Genomic DNA, 21205 nt, shown 5'->3' on the forward strand with positions numbered 1-21205 from the left:
TCAGTCACAGAAGGGAATGACATACTTAATACATGCTACAATGTGTAGCATGATAAATCTTGGAAATATTATGCTAAGTGAAAGAAGCCAGGCACAAAGGGCCAGTATTTTATGATTTCATTATATGAAATGTACAGAATAGGCAAATCTGTAGAAGAGAAAGTAGATTAGTGGTTACCAGGGGCTATAAGAAAAGGGAATGGGAATGACTGCTAATAGGTAATGGGGTTTCATCATCTCAGAGATGATGAAAATGTTTGGGATTAAGATAGTAGTGATGGTTGCACAACTTTATCAGTATATATACATATAGATACATAGAAAGTGAAAGTTGCTGAGTCGTGTTCAATTCTTTGTAACCCCATGGACTGTATAGTCCATGGAATTCTCCAGGCCAGAATACTGGAGTAGATAGCTGTTCCTTTCTCCAGGGGATCTTCCCTATCCAGGGATCGAACCCAGGTCTCCCACATTGCAGATGTATACATATATATACATATACATTATATTATACATAATTGTGTACTTAATTGTGTACCTGTATATTACACTTAATTATGTACTTTAATAGGGTGATTTTTATGGTACATAACATTGTATCTCCAGTTTTTGAAAAAAACCACTGACGTGTCCCTCATAGTACAACTCTCATACTGGTTTCCTGAGGTTACAGTTTTGTTTCTTCAGTGTGTGTGTATGTGTGTGTGTGTGTGTGTGTGTGTGTGTGTGTGTGTGTTATAGGCTACTCTGAAAACCTCCCTTATCTTTTAACCATCTAGAGCTACATGAATTAGGGTATCTTCTCAGCATTTCCACAGACTGGATTCAAAGGGGAATCATAAAACCATTTCAGATCTTTTGGAACTTTTTTTTTTTTCAGATCTAACCCACTTTTGACCAACCTTAACAGATACCCATAGTGCAGCCTGACTACATTAGTCTATTAACCACAGAATATTCTGTAAGAGTCAAGTTCCAGAACCCATCCATGCAGAAGCACAGCTCCAAGCTCTCTAAGACAGGAATCCAGCAAACAGATCACACAAAACAAGCAGCAGTCAGGACCCCAGAACCCCAATTTGCCCCCCACAAGGGAAAAGAAAAACATACAAGTAAGAGATATGTAGGAAATAATGTTAAGGATAGACTGCTAAAGTATTTGTTGAACGGATTAAGAATCTGTCAATGTATTGTTAAGCTTGCCAAGTCCTCTTATCAGTACACCATGCAAGATCAGTTTCTGCCGTATCTCTTCCTTCTTTTTTTAAATGGCTGATGTATACTTTTAATTCCTGAATATATATGTGCATATATGTACTTATATTATTGAGGTAAAATTCATATGTAACATTAAATAAGTTTTAGGCATACACCATTATAATTTGATACTTGCATATACTTCAAAGTGATTACCACTTTGTCTTGTTATCACCCATCCCTGTCAGTTGACCCCCTTTCACCCCCCAACTCCTTTCCCCTCTAGTGACCCCTAATCTGTTCTCTTTATCTGTGAGTTTTTGTTTTGTTTGTTCATTTGTTTGTTTTTTAGATTCCACATATGAGTGAAATCATATGGTGTCTGGTCTTTATCTGATTTATTTCAAACAACATAATACTGTGAAGGTCCATCCATTTGTCACAGATAGCAAGATTTCTACTTTTTATGAGTGTGTAGTGTTCCACTCATCATTGGACACTTAGGTTGTTTCCATGTCTTGAGTGCTGTAAATATTGCTGCAGTGAACATAAGGGTTCATGTATCTTTCTGAATTAGTGATTTTGTTTTATTTGGATAAATATAAATACCCAGAAGTGGAATAGCTGGATCTGGATCATATGGTAATTCTATTTTAAATTATCAAAAAGACAAGAAATAACAAGGGTTGGTGAAGATGTGGAGAAAAGGGAACCTTCATACACTGTTGGTGGGAATATAAACTGGTACAACCATTAGGAAAAGCACTATGAAGATTTTTCCTTTGTAAGAAATCTCTTGAGATCATCTCTCAGGCTTCTTTTTTATCACTTCACCTGTCAACAGTAAAGAGATTTAAGAGAGAGGATTCTTGGGACTTCCCTGGTGGTTCAGTGGTTAAGACTCTGCGATCTCAGTGCAGGGGACCAGGGGTTCAACCCCTGGTCAGGGAACTAGATCTCACATGCTGCAACTAAGACTAGGTGCAGCCAAATAAGTTAATTAATTTTTTAAAGAGATAGGATTCCCTACAGATATTCCTGGATGTTATTTTTATCTGACAGCTAACATGAAGTACTCAGGAGTTATACAGAGAACTAATAACAAAATATCAAGGTGATAAATTCTGTTTCTATTTGGTCTTATGATGCCAAAGTGAATTATTTTAAAGCTCAAATTGTTATTCATTTGCCGTTCTCAACACACAAAGTCTGCTTCTAACCCACTTTCAGTTAGATATGGATTGTTCCCCAAACTACCCACACTGTCACCTTGCTTTCCTTGTAACCAAGGGTATACTTCTGCAAGATAGTTGTGGTTAGTTAAGATACATTAGGAGAAGGCAATGGCACCCCACTCCAGTACTCTTGCCTGGAAAATTCCATGGACAGAGGTGCCTCGTAGGCTACAGTCCATAGGGTCGCAAAGAGTCAGACACGACTGAGCGACTTCACTTTCACTTTTCACTTTCATGCATTGGAGAAGGCAATGGCAACCCACTCCAGTGTTCTTGCCTCGAGAATCCCAGGGACGGAGGAGCCTGGTGGGCTGCCGTCTATGGGATTGCACAGTCACACACGACTGATGCGACTTAGCAGCAGCAGCAGCAGCAGTAGCAGGATACATTGGTGGCCAAAGAACAAAAGGTACTAACTTACCCAGAGGGCATTTCAGCAGTGGCCTCATTAGCATTCTTGGCTGTGACTAATCAGCTGAGCCAACCAGCTGTAGGTGATGGTGATGGTTTAGTTGCTAAGTCATGTCTGACTCTCTGCAACCCCATGAACTGTAGCCTACCAGGCTCCTCTCTGTCCATGGGATTTCCCAGGGAAGAATGGGAGTGGGTTGCCATTTCCTTCTCCAGGGCATCTTCCCAAACCAGGGGATGAACTCGCATCTCCTGTTTGGGCAGGTGGATTTTTTACCACTGAGCCACCTGGGAAACCAACCAGCTGTAGACAGATACACAAATTTGCTATTTAACATGCCCACTGAATACTTGATGAAGGAAGGCAGGGAGAAACGAAAATAAATGAATGTATGCTTGTAAAAAAAAACAACAGTAACACCCTTATTTTTTTATAAAATTCCTTTTTACTTTGTTACTCCCTTCTTTCTCATATTATAAACATCATTATCTCCTGTGTGGAGGGTGAATTAACTATCCCAATTTTAGAAGAAATCTGAAGGCTTCATTCTTTACCATGGTCATAGCAAACTACCTAACCATAGGTAGAAGTTAGAATCTTCTGTCTCTCAGAAGTATTCTCGGACTTTATACCCAGCTATGCTGGCCTTATCTTTAGGACATCAGACTAAGAAAACAGGTGTTTTCTGGTTAGGCTAGGTAGTAGCCCTGTGATACTAGGCAATAAACCCTCTCTTGCGGGCAGAGGGAGCCTGTGGGGCTAGTCTGTTATTCCTTGACTCAGCCCTGTCTCAGCCCAAGTCCACTCTGCATACACATGTCTTCCAGGATTTTGCCAGTGATGGCCTTCGCACCCTCATGCTGGCCTACCGAGAACTGGACAGTGCATTCTTCCAGGACTGGAGCAAGAAGCACAGTGAAGCCTGCTTGTCTTTGGAGAACCGGGAAAATAAAATATCAATTGTCTATGAAGAGATTGAAAGAGACCTTATGGTTAGTGTGCAAAAATCAGGGACAGACTGGGGGCAGGGGAGCAGTTGGGAGACTGAACAGAGACTCTGAGAATGCCTTCCAGCAAATCATAGGTTCAGGCTGTCTCTGGATACTGGAATCCAAGCTGACTCAGGATATCATGGATCTTTGTAATCCATAAATAATGAAAAAGGCATTGGTTGTAAATTTCATCTTTCGGCAGTGTTTCTTATCCCAAAGATGTCCACAGAAGCTGGAAGAAATCAAGGTCTGATGATGTACAAATTAGATAATCCAGAATTAATTGATGGAGTAATCAAGACAATAGTATTCACTCTTTCATTCAACAATATTTTATTAAGTGCTGTGCCAGGTACTGTTTTAAGCCCTGAGCATGTAGTAGTAGACAAAACAGACCAAAAAGTAATATATATACATAGTATGTTAGGTGGTGACAGTTCTGTGGAAGAAAATAAAGCCAGGAAGAAAGGTTGGGAGTATCAGCACATGCATGTGTGTGTGTTATAGAAGACAGAGCATAACTGCTATTTTTAAAAAGGCACTTGGTCTTCACTATGAAAAAGACATCTGAGCAGAGATTTGAAGAAGGTGCAAGCCAAGCAGATCTCTGGGGAGTCAGTTTTCCAGAAAGAAGGAATAGTAAAAGCAAGGACCCTGAAACAGGAGCAGACCTAATTTGTTAGTTGAAGAGCAAGGCAGCTGATATGACTGATACAGTGTAAGCAAGGAGGAGAGATTAAAAGGACCTGAAACAGAGAAGCAGTAGCAGGTCTTGACAGGCTGGTATAAGACTTACATGAGACATGGAAAACCACTGAAGAGCTCAACCAGAGGAGCGATGTGATAGCTTTTACAATGATTAGTCTGACTGCCATGTGGGGATTATGCTGTAAAGGAGCAAGTGCAGACACAGGGAGACCAAGTAGAAAGTAACTGCAGTAGTACCAGAGAGAAATGATGATGGCTTGGATCAGATGGAAGTAGTGGAAGTGGTGAGAAATGGTCAAATTATGTACATTTTTAAACAGTAGAGCCAGCAGAATTTGCTGGTGGATTATAGAATATGATAAAAAAAAAAAGTTAAGTGGGAGGTGAGAGGGGTGGATTCATGTCAATGTATGGCAAAACCAATACAGTATTGTAAAGTAAAATAAAGTAAAAATAAAATTTAAAAAAAAATAAATAAATAAATTTTAAAAATGAAAAAAAAAAAAAAGTTAAGGATGACCCCAGAATTTTTGACCAGATTGATACAGGCTCTGCTATAAAAAGAGAAATTGCTATGGTCTAGTGGTTAAGAATTCATCCACCAGTGCAGGAGACATGGTTTCAATCCCCGATCAGGGAAGATCCCACACTCCATGAAGCAACTAAGCTCCTGTGCCACAACTACTGAGCCTGTGCTCTAGAGCCTGGGAGCCACAACTATTGAGCCCATGTGTTGCAACTACTGAAGCCTGCCTGCCCTAGAGGCCGTACGCCTCATCAAGAGAAGCTGCCACAGTGAGAAGCCTGCGCACCACAACTAGAAAAAAGCCCAGACAGCAATGAAGACCCAGCACAGCCAAAAATAAATAAATAAAATTAGTTTCATAAAAATAAGAGAAATTGCTGTTACTAAATGGGAAAATTTAGAGATGCCAAAGGTCACAAATCTCCTTCCATTGTTAGCTCTGTGATGAGTGTTTCTAGTCTGTCCTTTTAGAGGCCCAGCAGCAATCAGTCAGTAGTTTGTCCGTCTATCAGTTCCTCAGACTCAGTGTTGGTGCCCATCCCTGTGATCAGTAGGATATCACGGAGAAGAAGGCATGGTGTGGACTAACATGCTTTTGATCTAGTGTGGGGAAGGCCTTGAAAACCTTAGAAACTCTCAGTAGATACAAACAAATGAAGTTCATCCGAACTCTTTTAGAGCTGGAAAGCTAGAGTTGGATTTGGGCATCCCTTGTCTGAGACACACCACTTTTGGAGACCAAAGCCGGGAAACGTGCTCTGAAAGCAAGGGAGAGGGAAAAGTGTGTTGAGAAACAGAGGGTTTAGAAGTGGCACAAAGCTTCATGTACGACTTAGTCAGTCTTCTCCCTCTTTGATTCCTTATATTCTGTTTCTAAATTTGATGTCAGTGTGTGATTGAAGAAGTGTGTCTGTTGAAGGGCAGAAGGTCGTGAGTTTTATGCCATTGAGGCCCTCGTGCCAGGACAGAGCCAGCTTACTAAAGAGGATACTAAGGTGCCCGTCAAGTTGTTGGGTACCACTAAATGCTGGGAAGGATTGAAGGCAGGAGGAGAAGGGGGTGACAGAGGATGATGGTTGGATGGCATCGACTCAATGGATATGAGTTGAGCAAACTGTAGGAGATAGTGAGGGACAGGGAAGCCTGGCGTGCTGCAATCCATGGGGTCACAAAGAGTCAGATATGACTGAGCGACTGATCAACAACAAAATGCCATGAGTCTCTTCCTTTCCCTCTCTGATATCTCTGTTCGAAGCTGTTAGGGGCCACAGCCATAGAAGACAAGCTGCAGGATGGAGTACCTGAGACGATCCTCACCCTGAACAAAGCCAAAATTAAAATTTGGGTTTTAACTGGAGATAAGCAAGGTAAGGGGAGTTCCTTGCCTGACCAATGCTACAGCCTAAATATATCTCAGTCCCCCATAAAATCTCGCATAGAAATGGGCACAGTACTATTCAAGGAAGTATACCCAGATTGCCTGGAGAAGTGAGTACAGACTGGAATTGCTTTAAGTAATAAGGAAAGCTTCCTAGAGGAAGCTAAGCCAGAATGATCCTAGTTATTGATTGGTAACTTACAAGTCTGTCCTGTGGATGTTTGAATATAGTCTCTACTGACTCATGAAAAACATGTTTAAATGCATCCATGGCAAATGTGGACACATGGGGTCTGCAGCCCATGTGTCTGCACCTTATGCCTGTGAACTGTAAAGACCCCGTCCCAGCCGAATGCGACCTGTGTTCCCCCTTGCCCTGCAGAGACTGCTGTGAACATTGCCTATGCCTGTAACATATTCGAGGATGAGATGGATGAGATATTTATCGTGGAAGGCAACAATGGTGAGACTGTTGGAGGAGAACTCAGGTATGAGGGACGAACTGCCACAGCCTGTCACTGGAATCAAGATTTCCCACCCATCTCTTCCCTCAGTATGCCTCCCACAGTACCAGAAGGGACAGAGAAGAAGTGGGGGAGGGCAAAACAAAAATCCTAAAATATCTGAGAGAATTCTGTGAAGAAGCATTAGAGCTCAAGGAGTGCGTGGAAGTGGAGAAGTGTCATGTGTAGATAACACGCAAGGCGGGGGCGGGTCTCAGAAGATGGTTGCGTCTGAGGCCCTGGGAGGTACTCTGCAGAGGTTCTGCATCCATCTGGCCCATTTTCACTTTGGGACACCTTTTCCTTCCTAAGCTCTAGGGCTTCTGGTCAGACATTAATCATCACTCTTGGCTTACAGGTCAGCAAGGGAAAAGATGAAACCTGGCTCTCTACTGGAATCAGACCCCATAAACAGTTACCTCACCACAAAGCCCCAGACACACTTCAAAATACCTGAGGAGGTGCCCAATGGCAGCTATGGCTTAATCATCAATGGCTACAGTCTGGTGGGCAACACAGATCTACAACTCTGTTCTCTTCTTCCAAGGAGCTCTTTTCCTAGGTCCAACCCACTTCAGGGAAATTTCAAGATCCTTTTGCTATTCCTTGAGTTACCCTAGTCCCCCCTCCCTGTCAGACACCTTTCCCTGGCCTTCTCTAGGCAGGAGTAATGAGGAAAGAGAAGCCAAGGGCTTATTCCTTCCTTCTCCAAATTCTTCACTGCTGATGTGGCCCATTACTTGAGGAAGGGGGGAAGTGAGCAGAACCAGGTCCTCCAAAAGGTCTCTGGGCCTTATAACCCAGTCAACCAATTTGACCCAGTGAGAGACTCTCATGGTTTCCCACTGGAAGCTGGGTCAGGATGCCTAGAACTGACTTGGGGGCTTGGCTTCACTGGGAATGGAGCATCTTGGGAGCAGCTCTGCCTGAGAGGGGAGAATGGAGGGGAAAGAGAGGGCCGAGGAAGGTTCTGTCCCAAGAGCTTTTGGGGCAGCCTGGAATGTAGATGTGTCCTGGCGCTGCAGGCCCACGCTCTAGAAGGAAACCTGGAGTTGGAACTGCTGCGGACGGCGTGCATGTGCAAGGGGGTGATCTGCTGCCGGATGACGCCCCTCCAGAAGGCCCAGGTGGTAGAACTGGTGAAGAAGTACAAGAAGGCGGTGACGCTGGCCATCGGGGATGGGGCCAATGACGTCAGCATGATCAAAGGCATGTGAGGGCTCGGGGGCAGTAGTGCCTAGCCATGGGCTCACCCTTTCCTTCTTTCATGGGCAAAACAGATGTGCGTGGCACTGTGCTTCTGGTTCATTCTCCTGCATATCTCCTGTATGTATTGTACATTTATACTGTGTTGCAACTTCATTCATGTTCCTTGGCACCTGAGTACCCACTTATTTATACAGCATTACATACAGTCGTGCACACACATTCAGACTCATGCATGTAACTCATGCACTCAGATACCCATGGCTCCAACAAGAACACAAGCATATACTCAGAGAACAAGCTGTGCAACCACAACACCCATCTTGTTGAGATGGCATCAAAGCCCACAGAAAGGACCCTGGGACCGGAGTCATGGTTGGTTCCTTTCTTGAAGGCTGTAGAGTTGAGCAATGTTAGGCAGACAGCAGGGCTGCCCAACCAGGGAATTAGCTGTGCAACCTGATCCAGGGATCTTTTCCTCTCTGAGGCATTATTCCCAAGAGCTTTCCCTGACTCCCCTGGCTGGAGAAGAATAGCAAACTTACTGATGCTTCAGAGTAATAGAAGCAAATGGCTGAAACTGGTGTTAATTTCAGCTGAACGCTGTTAGCCTCCAGCAGCTTATAGTTCTGTGAGCTATGATCACACCTAGGGGTCCTCTAGCCCAACCTCTCTCCCATACTGAAGACACTAACATATATGCCAGCCTCAGTTTCAACACTAGGAAGTGTTCTTGCTCTCTTTCTCCAGTTTCTAGAACTTCTTTAACTTTTAGGGCCTCAGAGGTTTTAGTTATTCTGTTAAGCAGTATAATAGGTATGTACCAGAGGATCAAAGAATTTAATCTATACTACCACAGGCCAATTAAAACTGTTAGAAATTTAGGTCTTATCTTCCATCAAGCATAAAAGTGAAAGTGTTAGTTGCTCGACGTGTCTGACTCTATGCAATCCCATGACCTGTAGCCCACTAGGCTCCTCTGTCCGTGGAATTCTGTAAGCAAGAATACTGGAGTGCATAGCCATTCCCTTCTCCAGGGAATCTTCCCGACCCAGGGATTGAACCCGAGTCTCCCTTGCTTTATCCAGAAAAAGACACCTTAATCTTCCTGAAGAACTAATTTCTTACTAACAAAGTATGTCCATCACTGTTCTCCCAACAGTTGAAGTTTAGCTCCTTAGATGAACTTAGATAAATAAACAATGTGTTAGGTTGATATCCATCCTGAATCTTTAAGTGGCCTCAGGAGATAACATGAAATTTTTTACCTGAGGATCTTGGCAGTAGGGGAGAGCCCAGATGGCTATAGTAAGTACAAAGACCATCAAGGACAGACATCTACAATAATGCTAGCCATACCTGGTAATCTCGAGGGGCAGCATCCAAAACAAAGTGTGAATGAAGGGGCTGTTTTCTGACTTGTGGGGGAAGGGAAATCCACTAAGCAGAAAAGACTCCATTAAGTAAATACCGCTTCAGCTGGGCCTACCAGTGTTTTTCAGGTGTAAAATAAGAGGTGCATGAAACGCGATCTCAGCCTTAATCGCACACTTCCCAGGCGGGGAACCCAGAGAGCAAGCTCTTAGGCTGAGAATTTCCTGGGGTTCCTTTGCAGCTGCCCACATTGGGGTCGGCATCAGTGGCCAGGAGGGGATGCAGGCCATGCTCAGCAGCGACTACGCCTTCTCCCAGTTTCGCTATCTTCAGCGTCTGCTCCTGGTTCATGGCCGCTGGTCCTATAATCGCATGTGCAAGTTTCTAAGCTACTTCTTTTACAAAAACTTTGCCTTCACGCTGGTGCACGTCTGGTATGCCTTCTACAGCGGGTTCTCTGCACAGGTAAGTGCTCAAATGGCATTATCCACTCTGTTCAAGTGGGTCTTCTCTAATCTTCCTCCGCTTCAGCCAGTTCAGACCCTTTTTCACTTCTAGAGACCTGTGTATGATGTGGCACCATCCATCCTTTTTACTCCTCACCCATGATGATCCCATCTCCTAACCCTGCACTTAACCTTAGACTTCTAAACTCTGTCCTGGCTCTGACTCAGCCTTGACTTCTTTCTACCCACAGAACTCTCCCAGAAGATATTTTCATCTTTCCCATGACATAGAGACCTAGAATTTCCAAACATATGTAATAGAGGTGGGGGTGGTGGGGGTGAGATTCCTGGATCTGAGAGTTTTTTAGGATCCAGAGTAATCTTTATGGAACAGGCTAAGCCTCAGGAGGCCTTTGGGTTTTGCCAGACGGGCCAGTTCTGGCATTTACCTGTAGCCACACTTGGAAACACAGCTTCTCTTTACTTCTCCTTCCTCACCCAGACATACCACCCTGCCAAACACTGTTGTTGCTCTATTGAGTGTGAAATCTCCACAGAAGTGGGGAGAAGCAACCCTCGGATGTTGATGTTCTATGAGAATTCCCTTTTTCCTATAATTAGTTTCTCAGGATTCCCAAAGAGAAGCAACCTCTGGAACGATCATCTTGGGAGATCTCTATTACCTTTGTGACCTTAGGCTCCAGGAAAACAGACCAGTCAGCAGACAATAGTGAGCTTGTCTGCCCCTAGTGTCTAGTAACACCAGTCTGGCTTATGGGAGGTGTATGTATATGTACATGTTACTGCTGACCTCTTGTGGCTAGGAAAGAAAGTAGCCTACTGTAAGGCTCATGGGTCTGTTCTGCTTGCCAGTGTTAGAAGGTGTCCAGGGTTATAGGAGCTACTGAATGCCGTAAAGCAGATAAAGAACACAGAGGCTTACATGCCTGGGACTGCAGGGGTACACTCAGTGTTCCCTAGCAGCCACTCTGGGTCCTTTCCATGCAGAGAGGAGCAGTACAGGTCATGGTAGAGTTGGTCTAAATCAGCCTCATCAGATTGGCCAAACAAGTGTAATGTGGCCTTGCCACAGCCTAGGGCCCAGGGACCAGAGTCTGCAGTCAGCTTTCTCAGTCAGATTTCAGAAATCCAAACCATGTTCTAGGTTATCACAGTGATGGGCAGGTGGAGGGCAGAAGGGGTTCTCTTAAAGCTGGGAGGTAGAGCTGAGACTTTGGAAAAGAGAAACCTCCTAAGAAATCTCCTTGGTGTTCTTCCAGACGGTTTATGATACCTGGTTTATCACTTTCTACAACCTGATCTACACCTCCCTCCCTGTCCTGGGCTTGAGTCTGTTTGATCAGGTAAGCAACAAACCTCTTAGTCAAGGCTGAAGCCCCTGGCCCCTCGAAGAATATTCCCTGGAATGAAGAGGACAGCAGCAGCCAAGAGATAGGCTCCAAAGTCAAATGCAAATAGAATCATTTCTAGAGCAAGGGAGGGAGCTCACCACCTAGAGAGGTATCGTTGGACAAAGTAAAGTATCCTCTGCCACAGAGAATAATCATCGGCTGTAGAAACCAAAATTCTCCTGTGTCAAGTTTTTCTTCATAGAGAGAAACACAGACATTGTGCTGTGCAGTAAATGGAGTCTGTACAAAAGTGGAAGGAAATAGTCGTTGGGGCAGGACTAGGTAAATCAAGGGGCTCCAGAAAGGATAGACCCATAAAGAGAGAATGGGATAAGCCAGTGCAGTGAGGCCTACGCGAGAATCCTCAAGGCCAAGCTTGGAGTATGGGTATGATTCCTCAAATCATAGGGAGTCAGCCTTGGGGATACTGCCTAGTCCTCTTGGAAATTTCCCTGGGCATCGAGGGTGCTGGTGCCCTACCCCTCCCTCTTCTACCCAACCTCCAATCCTGGGTACCTGGAACAAAAAGGGAGCCTCCAAAGTGAAATAAAGTGGCTGAAAGAGGACATCATGGGATCATGGTTCCTGGTTTCCATCAGGGTAGGAAGGAAACTCTCCATGAAGTAGCTGCCAGCCTCAGAGCAGCAAGACGATGAGTTCTGTCATTCAGCAGTCCTGTACAGCTTCAGTGATCTAAATCTAGGGATCCACAACCTTTCAAAACAAGCCTCAATCCTTGTTACCCAGAGTTTTAGATTTAGGAGATGAAGATGGTCCCATGTCATCCTCATAGACAATTCCCTCAGCTGAGTTCCCCAGTGGCTATGGGAATGGGAGGAGCATCACAGAACAGAAATACCTCTAATGGGCTGACTGAATGCCGCTGGCCTCCTGTTGCCTCCCACTGGCTTTTGACAGAACACTCAGCCAAAGGAGCACTTATAACTAGGGACTCATGTCCCAGGTGCCTCCCCACCCAAGCTCCGGTCCTTCCTTCCCTCTACTCCCAATCCTAACTGCCCCCTTTCTTAACGCCCCATCTTGACCTTCTAGCTTTCTTCCACCGTGTATATCCCTGCCTAGAGAGTAGGGCTTTAGAAAGGTTCTGGTCACTGCTCTGTTCAAGTAATCCATAAGGAATCTCCTAGGCAGCCTAACAGCAAACTCAGTGAGGGGAGAAGCCTCTACTCTGCTGGAGATGGGACCTTTGGAGAGACCCTGAGCCTTCCTCCTTACCCTCTGGTGCTTCCAGGACGTGAATGAAACATGGAGCCTACGCTTCCCAGAGCTGTATGAGCCAGGCCAGCATAACCTGTATTTCAACAAGAAGGAATTTGTGAAGTGTTTGTTGCATGGGATCTACAGTTCCTTTGTGCTGTTCTTTATCCCTATGGGGACTGTTTACAATTCAGTGCGCCAGGATGGGAAGGAGATCTCCGACTACCAGTCCTTCTCCCTGATAGTGCAGACCTCCTTGCTCTGTGTGGTCACAATGCAGGTGTGGCTGGTGGTGGGGTAAGGGGATTGCGTGGGGAGCCTGTCTGGAAGGGAGGGAGGGAAGGCAGGAAGGGAGTGTCCCCTTTTATGAAATGGGAGAAGGGAGGTGACTGATAGATCCTGAGTTGTAGACTAATGTACATAAGAGGGTGCTTTTCAGATTTCGCTGGAGACAACCTACTGGACGATGATTAGCCATGTCTTCACCTGGGGTAGCCTGGGTTTCTACTTTTGCATCTTATTCTTCCTGTACAGCGATGGCTTATGCTTATTGTTCCCCGACACCTTCCAGTTCCTAGGTAATATTCTGCCCAGTGTGGCAAGGGGCTGGGGCTGGGGCTGGGGGTGGGGGTGTGAACCAAGTCTATTTGTTTATTAAATGTTTGCCGAGCAGCTACTCCTATGTATTAGACTCCGTGGATATAGATATGATTGAGACATGATCTCAGCCCTAAAAGGACTCAAAATCTAGCTAGGGAAAATACTTTACCTTATTAGAGTCTCTAAGATATTTTTAAGTTTCTTACCTAATTTGAGCGTTACAAGCAGACTGAGAGACAGACAGGGCAAGAATTATTGCACCAATTTAGAGACTGGAAGTTTTTTTTAATGACTCAAATCTAGGCCTCCTGATTCCCAGTCAGATGTCCTTCCTACTATGACATAATGCCTTCTTAGCTCCTGTATTAATTTTCCCCTTGTTAATCTCCACTCTGATGAGGACAAAATAACAGACAGATGTTACTCTGTATAACTGGTTCCTGTTTTTTGTCAAGCCACTCATTTTTCCCCTCCAAAGCCCCCTATCCCATTTTTGTGTCCCGGTCAGTGCTCTAGGACTCCTAGAACCTACCCTCACCGCTGCTGCCTTGCCTGGCCTTTAGAGGGAGACAAAGACATGTGAATTCACAGTGACTGGCTACATCAAGGACCTCAGTACAGTCCTTTAGCACTTATATTATTTCTCAGGAGACTAAACTGTTTCCAAATCAGTAACTTCTTTCTTTGGACTGAAGTTCAGGCTGGCAGCCCCCTCCCTCCAGGCTCTGGTCCCGCCTTCCCTTTGTGGCTCTTTGTTTACAGGTGTGGCCAGGAACACTCTGAACCTGCCACAGATGTGGCTGAGTGCTGTCCTCAGCATAATCCTCTGCATGTTGCCTGTGATTGGGTACCAGTTTCTCAAACCGCTGTTCTGGCCCGTCAGCGTGGACCAGGTGAGTGCAACAGGAATCTACCCAAATAGAATTCATGACCGTCTTAGCCTTTGCCTCTGTGGATAAAAATCCTGTCCCCCATGCTCTGACTGTAGATTATTGACAGAATTCATCACTGCATGAGACATCCACTGCCATACCCAATCCGGACCAAACTGAAACACACAGCCTCTCGACGCTCTGCCTACGCATTTTCCCACAAACAGGGCTTTGGGGCCCTCATCACTTCCGGCAAGACCGTGAAGGCCAAATTGCCCAAGAGAAACAGCTCTCATGATAAAAGATAGAGGTCTTTGGGGAAGCCCCAAAGGAGGCAGTCATTGCTCTTCCTCTCTTGGATTCACGAAACTTAATAAGGAGAGACTAGAGTCCCTGGAAACCAGCATAAACTTGCGCTTCCACTCTCACTGCAGGGGCTCAGCCTCTTCATTCCCTAGAAGGCTGTGCCCAAGTAAGGCAAGGCAAAGTAAAGAAAGAGCCCCAGACATCTGTCAGAGTTACAGCATTTCAAGAAAAAGTCATGTCAGGCCTCCCCCTACCTTCCAAGTTCTAATCTGGACAAGCACATGTGGAGATACTGAGTGAAGAGGGACAATGAGAGGAAGGGAAAAGAAAAGTAAGATCTAACAATCTTTCCCATACCCAGAGCAACCATAAAATTTGCTAGGGCCCCGCACAAGCATATTCACCCAGGCACCTTTACTGGGTTTATCTGAGGGATTCAGAGTAAATCTTTTGCTGGCCTGGATACCAAAAGGAGACAGCTGTGAACAGTTGGTCATAAGAAGCCAAAGGAGAGTTTCTGGACCAAAAAAAGAATGGAGATTGTTCCTGCCTTGGTAAGACAGCTCAAGATTTTGCCACCCTCTCTTCTCTTTGACCCAAGAACTGACACCTTTTCAGGCATCAGAACTGGGACCGGGGAAATGTAGGGGATTTAAAAAATCTTTTCTTGAGGAACATAAGCCATAACTGGTGAACATTTGTCTTCATTCCATAAAATTACTTTGAGAATAAATTGTATGTACTTGAGAAACTGTTTCTAATAAGTTTATAGATAAGTAATAAACTGCTTATTTTGGAGTGGAAAGATTTGCATGGTCTCTTGGGGCCCCAGTGATAGTAACTCAAGCCAAGCAATAGCATCAGTCTGTAGACTCCTGACACCTGACCCCTTTCAAATGAGACCAGTGTTTCCCTTCCCCCACTCTTTTTCTACTTCTTTACTTCCATTCCACTTTTCTTCCCCCTGTTACTAAACTCTCTCTTGGCCTCAGCATCTTTTAACTGTATGTTTATATCCTATTTGCACACCTTAAATATTCGTTCCCAAAGCTCAACCCTAGGTTCTCTGCTCATTTTTCTCTGTACACTTTTGCTGAGTGACTTCTTATAACGTCATGGTTTTATTTACCAATAAAAAGAAGATTCTCAACTCACTTTCTATCCTAGGTCTTTCTTCTGAGGTCCAGATTCATTTATCAAACTGAATCTCAGGAAGCTCACCAACTTGTATTAAATATATTCCTCCCAAATTTCACCCCAGGATGTCATTACTGTCATCCGAATCACCCAAGGCAGAATACTATACTCTTCCTGTATAGTCTGATGTCTAATAAGTCATCAAGTAATATAAATTCAGCATCTCCATTGCCTTGCTTTCAGTTCCCTCCTTTATTACCACTGCCCTTGTTCATATTTGGATCGTCTCTCACCTGGATTACTGCAGAAAATCTCCCCACTCATCTTTCTGGCTTTCCCCTGTCTAAAGTATCACCAGTACCATTTCCAGAGTCATCTTTCTGAACTGCAAACTTGATTGTGTCAAGCCCCAGCTGAGCATCCTGTAAGAGTCTTGCACGCCTCAGGATCTAGGTAGAATTTGCATGTTTTACTATTGGGCCCTCTCCAGTGTTGTCTTCTACTTCTCCCCCATCTGCATTCACTCCAGTCATGCTATTTCTGGCCTTCTTGTCATCAGCATACTGTTGTCGTATCCTAATATGCTTTCCCTACTCCCTTCTTCATCTAGCAAACTTCTAGTCATCCTCCAGAAACTCAGAATAGTTGGAACTAAATAGAAGTAATGGTTGAAAAACATTGTGAATGTACCAAGTGCCCCTGCATTGTATACTTAAAAAGGGTTATGAGAATGTTTTGTGTTAGAATTTTACCTCAATTTTTTAAAAATAAATAAATAAACACTCAGATTAGGCACTGTCTCCTGTAAGAGCTTACCCTAATTCTTCAGTGTGACTTTTATATGTCTGTCCGATGTATCCCCTGTATATAAATGTCACTATCAGTGATATTTATCACAAGGCATTATAATCACTAATTTACCTGTCTGTGCACAATATATAATGGGTCTTTAATAAAGATCTGTTGAATAAATGAATAAATAAAATGAAAGAATATTGAAATTTGCTTCTCTATTTTTGTTTTCCTGATAGCACTAACAACCAGTTGCTCAAACCAAAAAACTTGAAGTCTTTCTAGACAGCTCCCTTCCGTTCCTCTAATCCAATCTATCCTGTTACCAAGTTCCATACACTTTGTCTTAGAAATATCTTTAAGTCTTTCTCCTCATATTTGTTCCCAATCCCATAGATTTCATTGTTCCTTGCCTAGACTGTGCCAACATCCTCCTCTCAGATCTCCCTGCCTCTGATTCTGCTTATTCCCAATCCGTTATCCACACTACAGAGAATGATCTTTCAAAAATCCAAATCAGATCATGTCATTTGCCAGTTTAAAGTCCATTAGTGAATCATCAGAGCTTTCCTGCCTTGGCGTGTCTACCTCTCCAGCTTCGTTATCACTTTGTGCTGCATGTACAAAATTATTTGCAATTCCCCCAAAGGTCCCACTATCTTCAGCAGCCACTGTGCCTTGGCCCTTTCTGTTCTCTCCTCTTAGAATACATTCTTTCCTTTGTCTAGCTAAGGTCTATCTGATCTTCAAACTCGGTAGCTTTAGTTGCTTCCTCTGGGAGCCTTCACTGACACCCAATTCCCTACTCTGAGTTGTATGCCTCTTCCTTGCAAAAGACCACCTTACACATTTTTCTTATTTTTGGTTCCCATGATTTGACTGTGTATCATTTACATGCCTATTTTACTGTGGTTTTCTCCTCTGCTAGGCCATGATGATTGCCTTGAGGATAACAATTGTTTCATTTTTTAATTTGAATAACTAAGCAAAATGCTAATGCTTGGATTATTAATGTTTTTCAATTAGTAAGTAAATGAAATCTGCTACCTTTTATTTTTCCTAAAACTGTCTTTTACCTGTCCCCTCAATGTGAATTTTATCCTTCAGGATCTAGTTTCCAGTTATACTTTGCAGGCCTGTTTTTATGAAACACAGTCACTCATGGCCTCCTGATTAGAGGCCATTAGAGCCTCTTCCTCTCTTGGATTTATGCAACTTAAGAAGAGATCAGAGCCCCTGGAAACCAGTGTAATACCACACTTCCACTCTCACTCCAGGGGCTCAGCCTTTTCATTCCCTAAAAGGCTGTGCCCCGGTAAGGCAAAGCAAGGTAAAGGATAAGCCCAGACATCTGTCAGAATTACAGCATTTCAAGAAAAAGTCATGTCAGGCCTCCCTCTACCAACCCTTCCAAGTTCTAATCTGGATAAGTACATGTGGAAGTGAAACTGTTTACCACAGATTTCTACTCGAACCCATGTGCTGGGACTCGAACCATCCAAAACCCAGTTTGGGACTTGAACCCACATGGCTGGGACTCAAACCCAGCCAAAACCCTGCTTGGGACTCAAACCCAGCCAAAACCCACAGTACCTGGTTTCTGGACCTAATGAAGTTCAGGTTCTTGATATCTCATTGCAGAAAGAATTTGGTGAGAGACAAAGTGATAGGTAAGAAGTGGATTTATTCAGATACAGAAAGAAGCAAACTCCACAGACAGAGTGTGGGCCACTGCAGAAGATGAATGTGGCCTTTAAATGTGGCATGGTTAGTTTTCATAGGCTGGGCAATTTAATATGCTAATGAGTGGGAGGATGCTGACTATTTGGAGGAAGGGTTGGAGATTTCCAGGATTTGGGCCACTACCCTTTCCTTGATCTCTCAACAGTGCCTTGGAACTGTCATGGCACTTCTGGGTGTGTCATTTCACTTGCTGATTGAGGATCAAGATCTAGATTTGCCTGATCCCATTTGATTCTAATTGGTTTATGTTATGTGAACTCTTTCAAAAGTTGTGCCCTGCCCCTTTCCCTCCTGTTAAAGAAGTAATGGCTGAAGAGGGGGAATGTGAGGAAGAGAAAAGAAGGACCTAATAATCGTTCCCATACCCAGAGCAACCATAAAATTTGCCAGGGCCCGGCACAAGCATATTCACCCAGGCGCCCTTACCAGGTTTATCTGAGGGATTCAGGGTGAGTCTTTCGCTAGCCTGGATACCAAAAGGAGGAGGCAGCTGTGAACAGTTGGTCATAAGAAGCCAAAGGAGAGTTTCTGGACCAGAAAAAGAATGGAGATTGTTCTCGCCTTGGTAGGACAGCTCAAGATTTTGCCTCCTTCTCTTCTCTTTGAAGAGTGACTTTGAGCAGATACCCCACATCCAGGGGCAGAGGAGAAGCCACAGCAAGATGGTAGGAGGGGTGAAATTGCATTTTGAATCAAACCCCATACCCACCAGAGATGCTCAGAAACCTCAAACATACTTTGTGTGCATCAGGACCCAGAGACCTCACAGAGACTGAGACAGAACTGTGTCTGAGTATCTCCTGAGGAGGTATAGCATGGCCATTGATGACAGTCCCCAGGCTGAGGACTTACCTGGTGGCACAGACGGTAAAGCATCTGTCTACAATGCAGGAGACTCAGGTTCGATCCCTGGGTTGGGAAGATCCCCTGAAGAAGGAAATGGCAGTCCACTCCAGTACTATTGCCTGGAAAATCCCATGGACAGAGGAGCCTGGTAGGCTACAGTCCATGGGGTCGCAAAGAATCAGAGACAACTGAGCCTCAAACCAGCAACTCCTTAACCCCTAAAGCTTCTAGTCAAGTTGAAGTCCTCAGTATTCTTGACTTGAGAACCCCATGAACAGTATGAAAAGGCAAAATGATAGGATACTGAAAGAGGAACTCCCCAGGTTGGTAGGTGCCCAATATGCTACTGGAGATCAGTGGAGAAATAACTCCAGAAAGAATGAAGGGATGGAGCCAAAGCAAAACAATACCCGGTTGTGGGTGTGATTGGTGATAGAAGCAAGGTCCAATGTTGTAAAGAGCAATACTGCATAGGAACCTGGAATGTTAGGTCCATGAATTGAAGCAAATTGGAAATAGTCAAACAGGAGATGGCAAGAGTGAACGTCGACATTCTAAGAATCAGCGAACTAAAATGGACTGGAATGGGTGAATTTAACTCAGATGACCATTATATCTACTACTATGGGCAGGAATCCCTCCAAAGAAATGGAGTACCCATCATGGTCAACAAGAGTCCAAAATGCAGTACTTGGATGCAATCTCAAAAACGACAGAATGATCTCTGTTCGTTTCCAAGGAAAACCATTCAATATCACAGTAATCCAAGTCTGTGCCCCAACCAGTAATGCTGAAGAAGCTGAATTTGAACGGTTCTATGAAGATCTACAAGACCTTTTAGAACTAACACCCAAAAAAGATGTCCTTTTCATTCTAGGGGACTGGAATGCAAAAGTAGGAAGTCAAGAAACACCTGGAGTAACAGGCAAATTTGGCCTTGGAATACGGAATGAAGCAGGGCAAAGGCTAAGAGAGTTTTGCCAAGAGAACACATTGGTCACAGCAAACACCCTCTTCCAGCAACACAAGAGAAGACTCTACACATGGACATCACCAGATGATCAACACTGAAATCAGATTGATTATATTCTTTGCAGCCAAAGATGGAGAAGCTCTAGACAGTCAGCAAAAACAAGACCGGGAGCTGACTGTGGCTCAGATCATGAGCTCCTTATTGCCAAATTCAGACTTAAATTGAAGAAAGTACGGGAAACTGCTAGACCATTCAGGTATGACCTAAATCAAATCCCTTGTGATTATACAGTGGAAGTGAGAAATAGATTTAAGGGCCTAGATCTGATAGATAAAGTGCCTGTGAACTATGGACGGAGGTTTGTGACATTGTACAGGAGACAGGGATCAAGACCATCCCCATGGGAAAAAAATGCCAAAAAGCAAAATGGCTGTCTGGGGAGGCCTTACAAATACCTGTGAAAAGAAGAGAAGCAAAAAGCAAAGGAGAAAAGGAAAGATATAAGCATCTGAATGCAGAGTTCCAAAGAATAGCAAAGAGAGATAAGAAAGCCTTCCTCAGCGATCAATGCAAAGAAATAGAGGAAAACAACAGAATGGGAAAGATGAGAGATCTCTTCGAGAAAATTCAAAATACCAAGGGAACATTTCATGCAAAGATGGACTCAATAAAGGACAAAAATGGTATGGACCTAACAGAAGCAGAAGATATTAAGAAGAGATGGCAAAATACACAGAAGAACTGTACAAAAAAGATCTTCACAACCCAGATAATCACGATGGTGTGATCACTCACCTAGAGCCAGACATTCTGGAATGTGAAGTTAAGTGGGCCTTAGAAAGCATCACTATGAGCAAAGCTAGTGGAGGTGAAGGAATTCCAGTTGAGCTGTTTCAAATCCTGGAAGATGATGCTGTGGAAGTGCTGCACTCAATATGCTAGCAAATTTGGAAAACTCAGCAGTGGCCATAGGACTGGAAAAGGTCAGTTTTCATTCCAATCCCAAAGAAAGGCAATGCCAAAGAATGCTCCAACTACCACACAATTGTACTCATCTCACATGCTAGTAAAGTAATGCTCAAAATTCTCCAAGCCAGGCTTCAGCAATATGTGAACCATGAACTTCCAGATGTTCAAGCTGGATTTAGAAAAGGCAGAGGAACCAGAGATCAAACTGCCAACATCCACTGGATCATGGAAAAAGCAAGAGAGTTCCAGAAAAACATCTCCTTCTGCTTCATTGACTTTGCCAAAGCCTTTGACTGTGTGGATCACAACAAACTGAGGAAAATTCTTCAAGAAATGGGAATACCAGACCACCTGACCTAC

The 21205-nt window shown here is 44.0% G+C and overlaps 1 protein-coding gene across 1 annotated transcript in view; it reads left to right on the forward strand.

Moving 5' to 3' along the window:
* LOC138080731 (phospholipid-transporting ATPase FetA-like) overlaps positions 1-14387 on the forward strand; it is a 117371-nt gene extending 102984 nt beyond the window's left edge. Inside the window, exons 17-27 of the mRNA XM_068973599.1 lie at positions 3672-3836; positions 6326-6437; positions 6831-6936; positions 7310-7457; positions 7977-8160; positions 9773-9996; positions 11258-11341; positions 12642-12887; positions 13047-13185; positions 13970-14100; positions 14196-14387. Coding sequence (XP_068829700.1) covers positions 3672-3836; positions 6326-6437; positions 6831-6936; positions 7310-7457; positions 7977-8160; positions 9773-9996; positions 11258-11341; positions 12642-12887; positions 13047-13185; positions 13970-14100; positions 14196-14387 — 1731 coding nt within the window. The remainder of the gene's footprint in view (positions 1-3671; positions 3837-6325; positions 6438-6830; positions 6937-7309; positions 7458-7976; positions 8161-9772; positions 9997-11257; positions 11342-12641; positions 12888-13046; positions 13186-13969; positions 14101-14195) is intronic.
* The last annotated feature ends 6818 nt before the right edge of the window (positions 14388-21205 follow it).

This window comes from Capricornis sumatraensis, chromosome 6 (genome assembly GCF_032405125.1).
Source record: "Capricornis sumatraensis isolate serow.1 chromosome 6, serow.2, whole genome shotgun sequence".
Taxonomy (NCBI): Eukaryota; Metazoa; Chordata; class Mammalia; order Artiodactyla; family Bovidae; genus Capricornis; species Capricornis sumatraensis.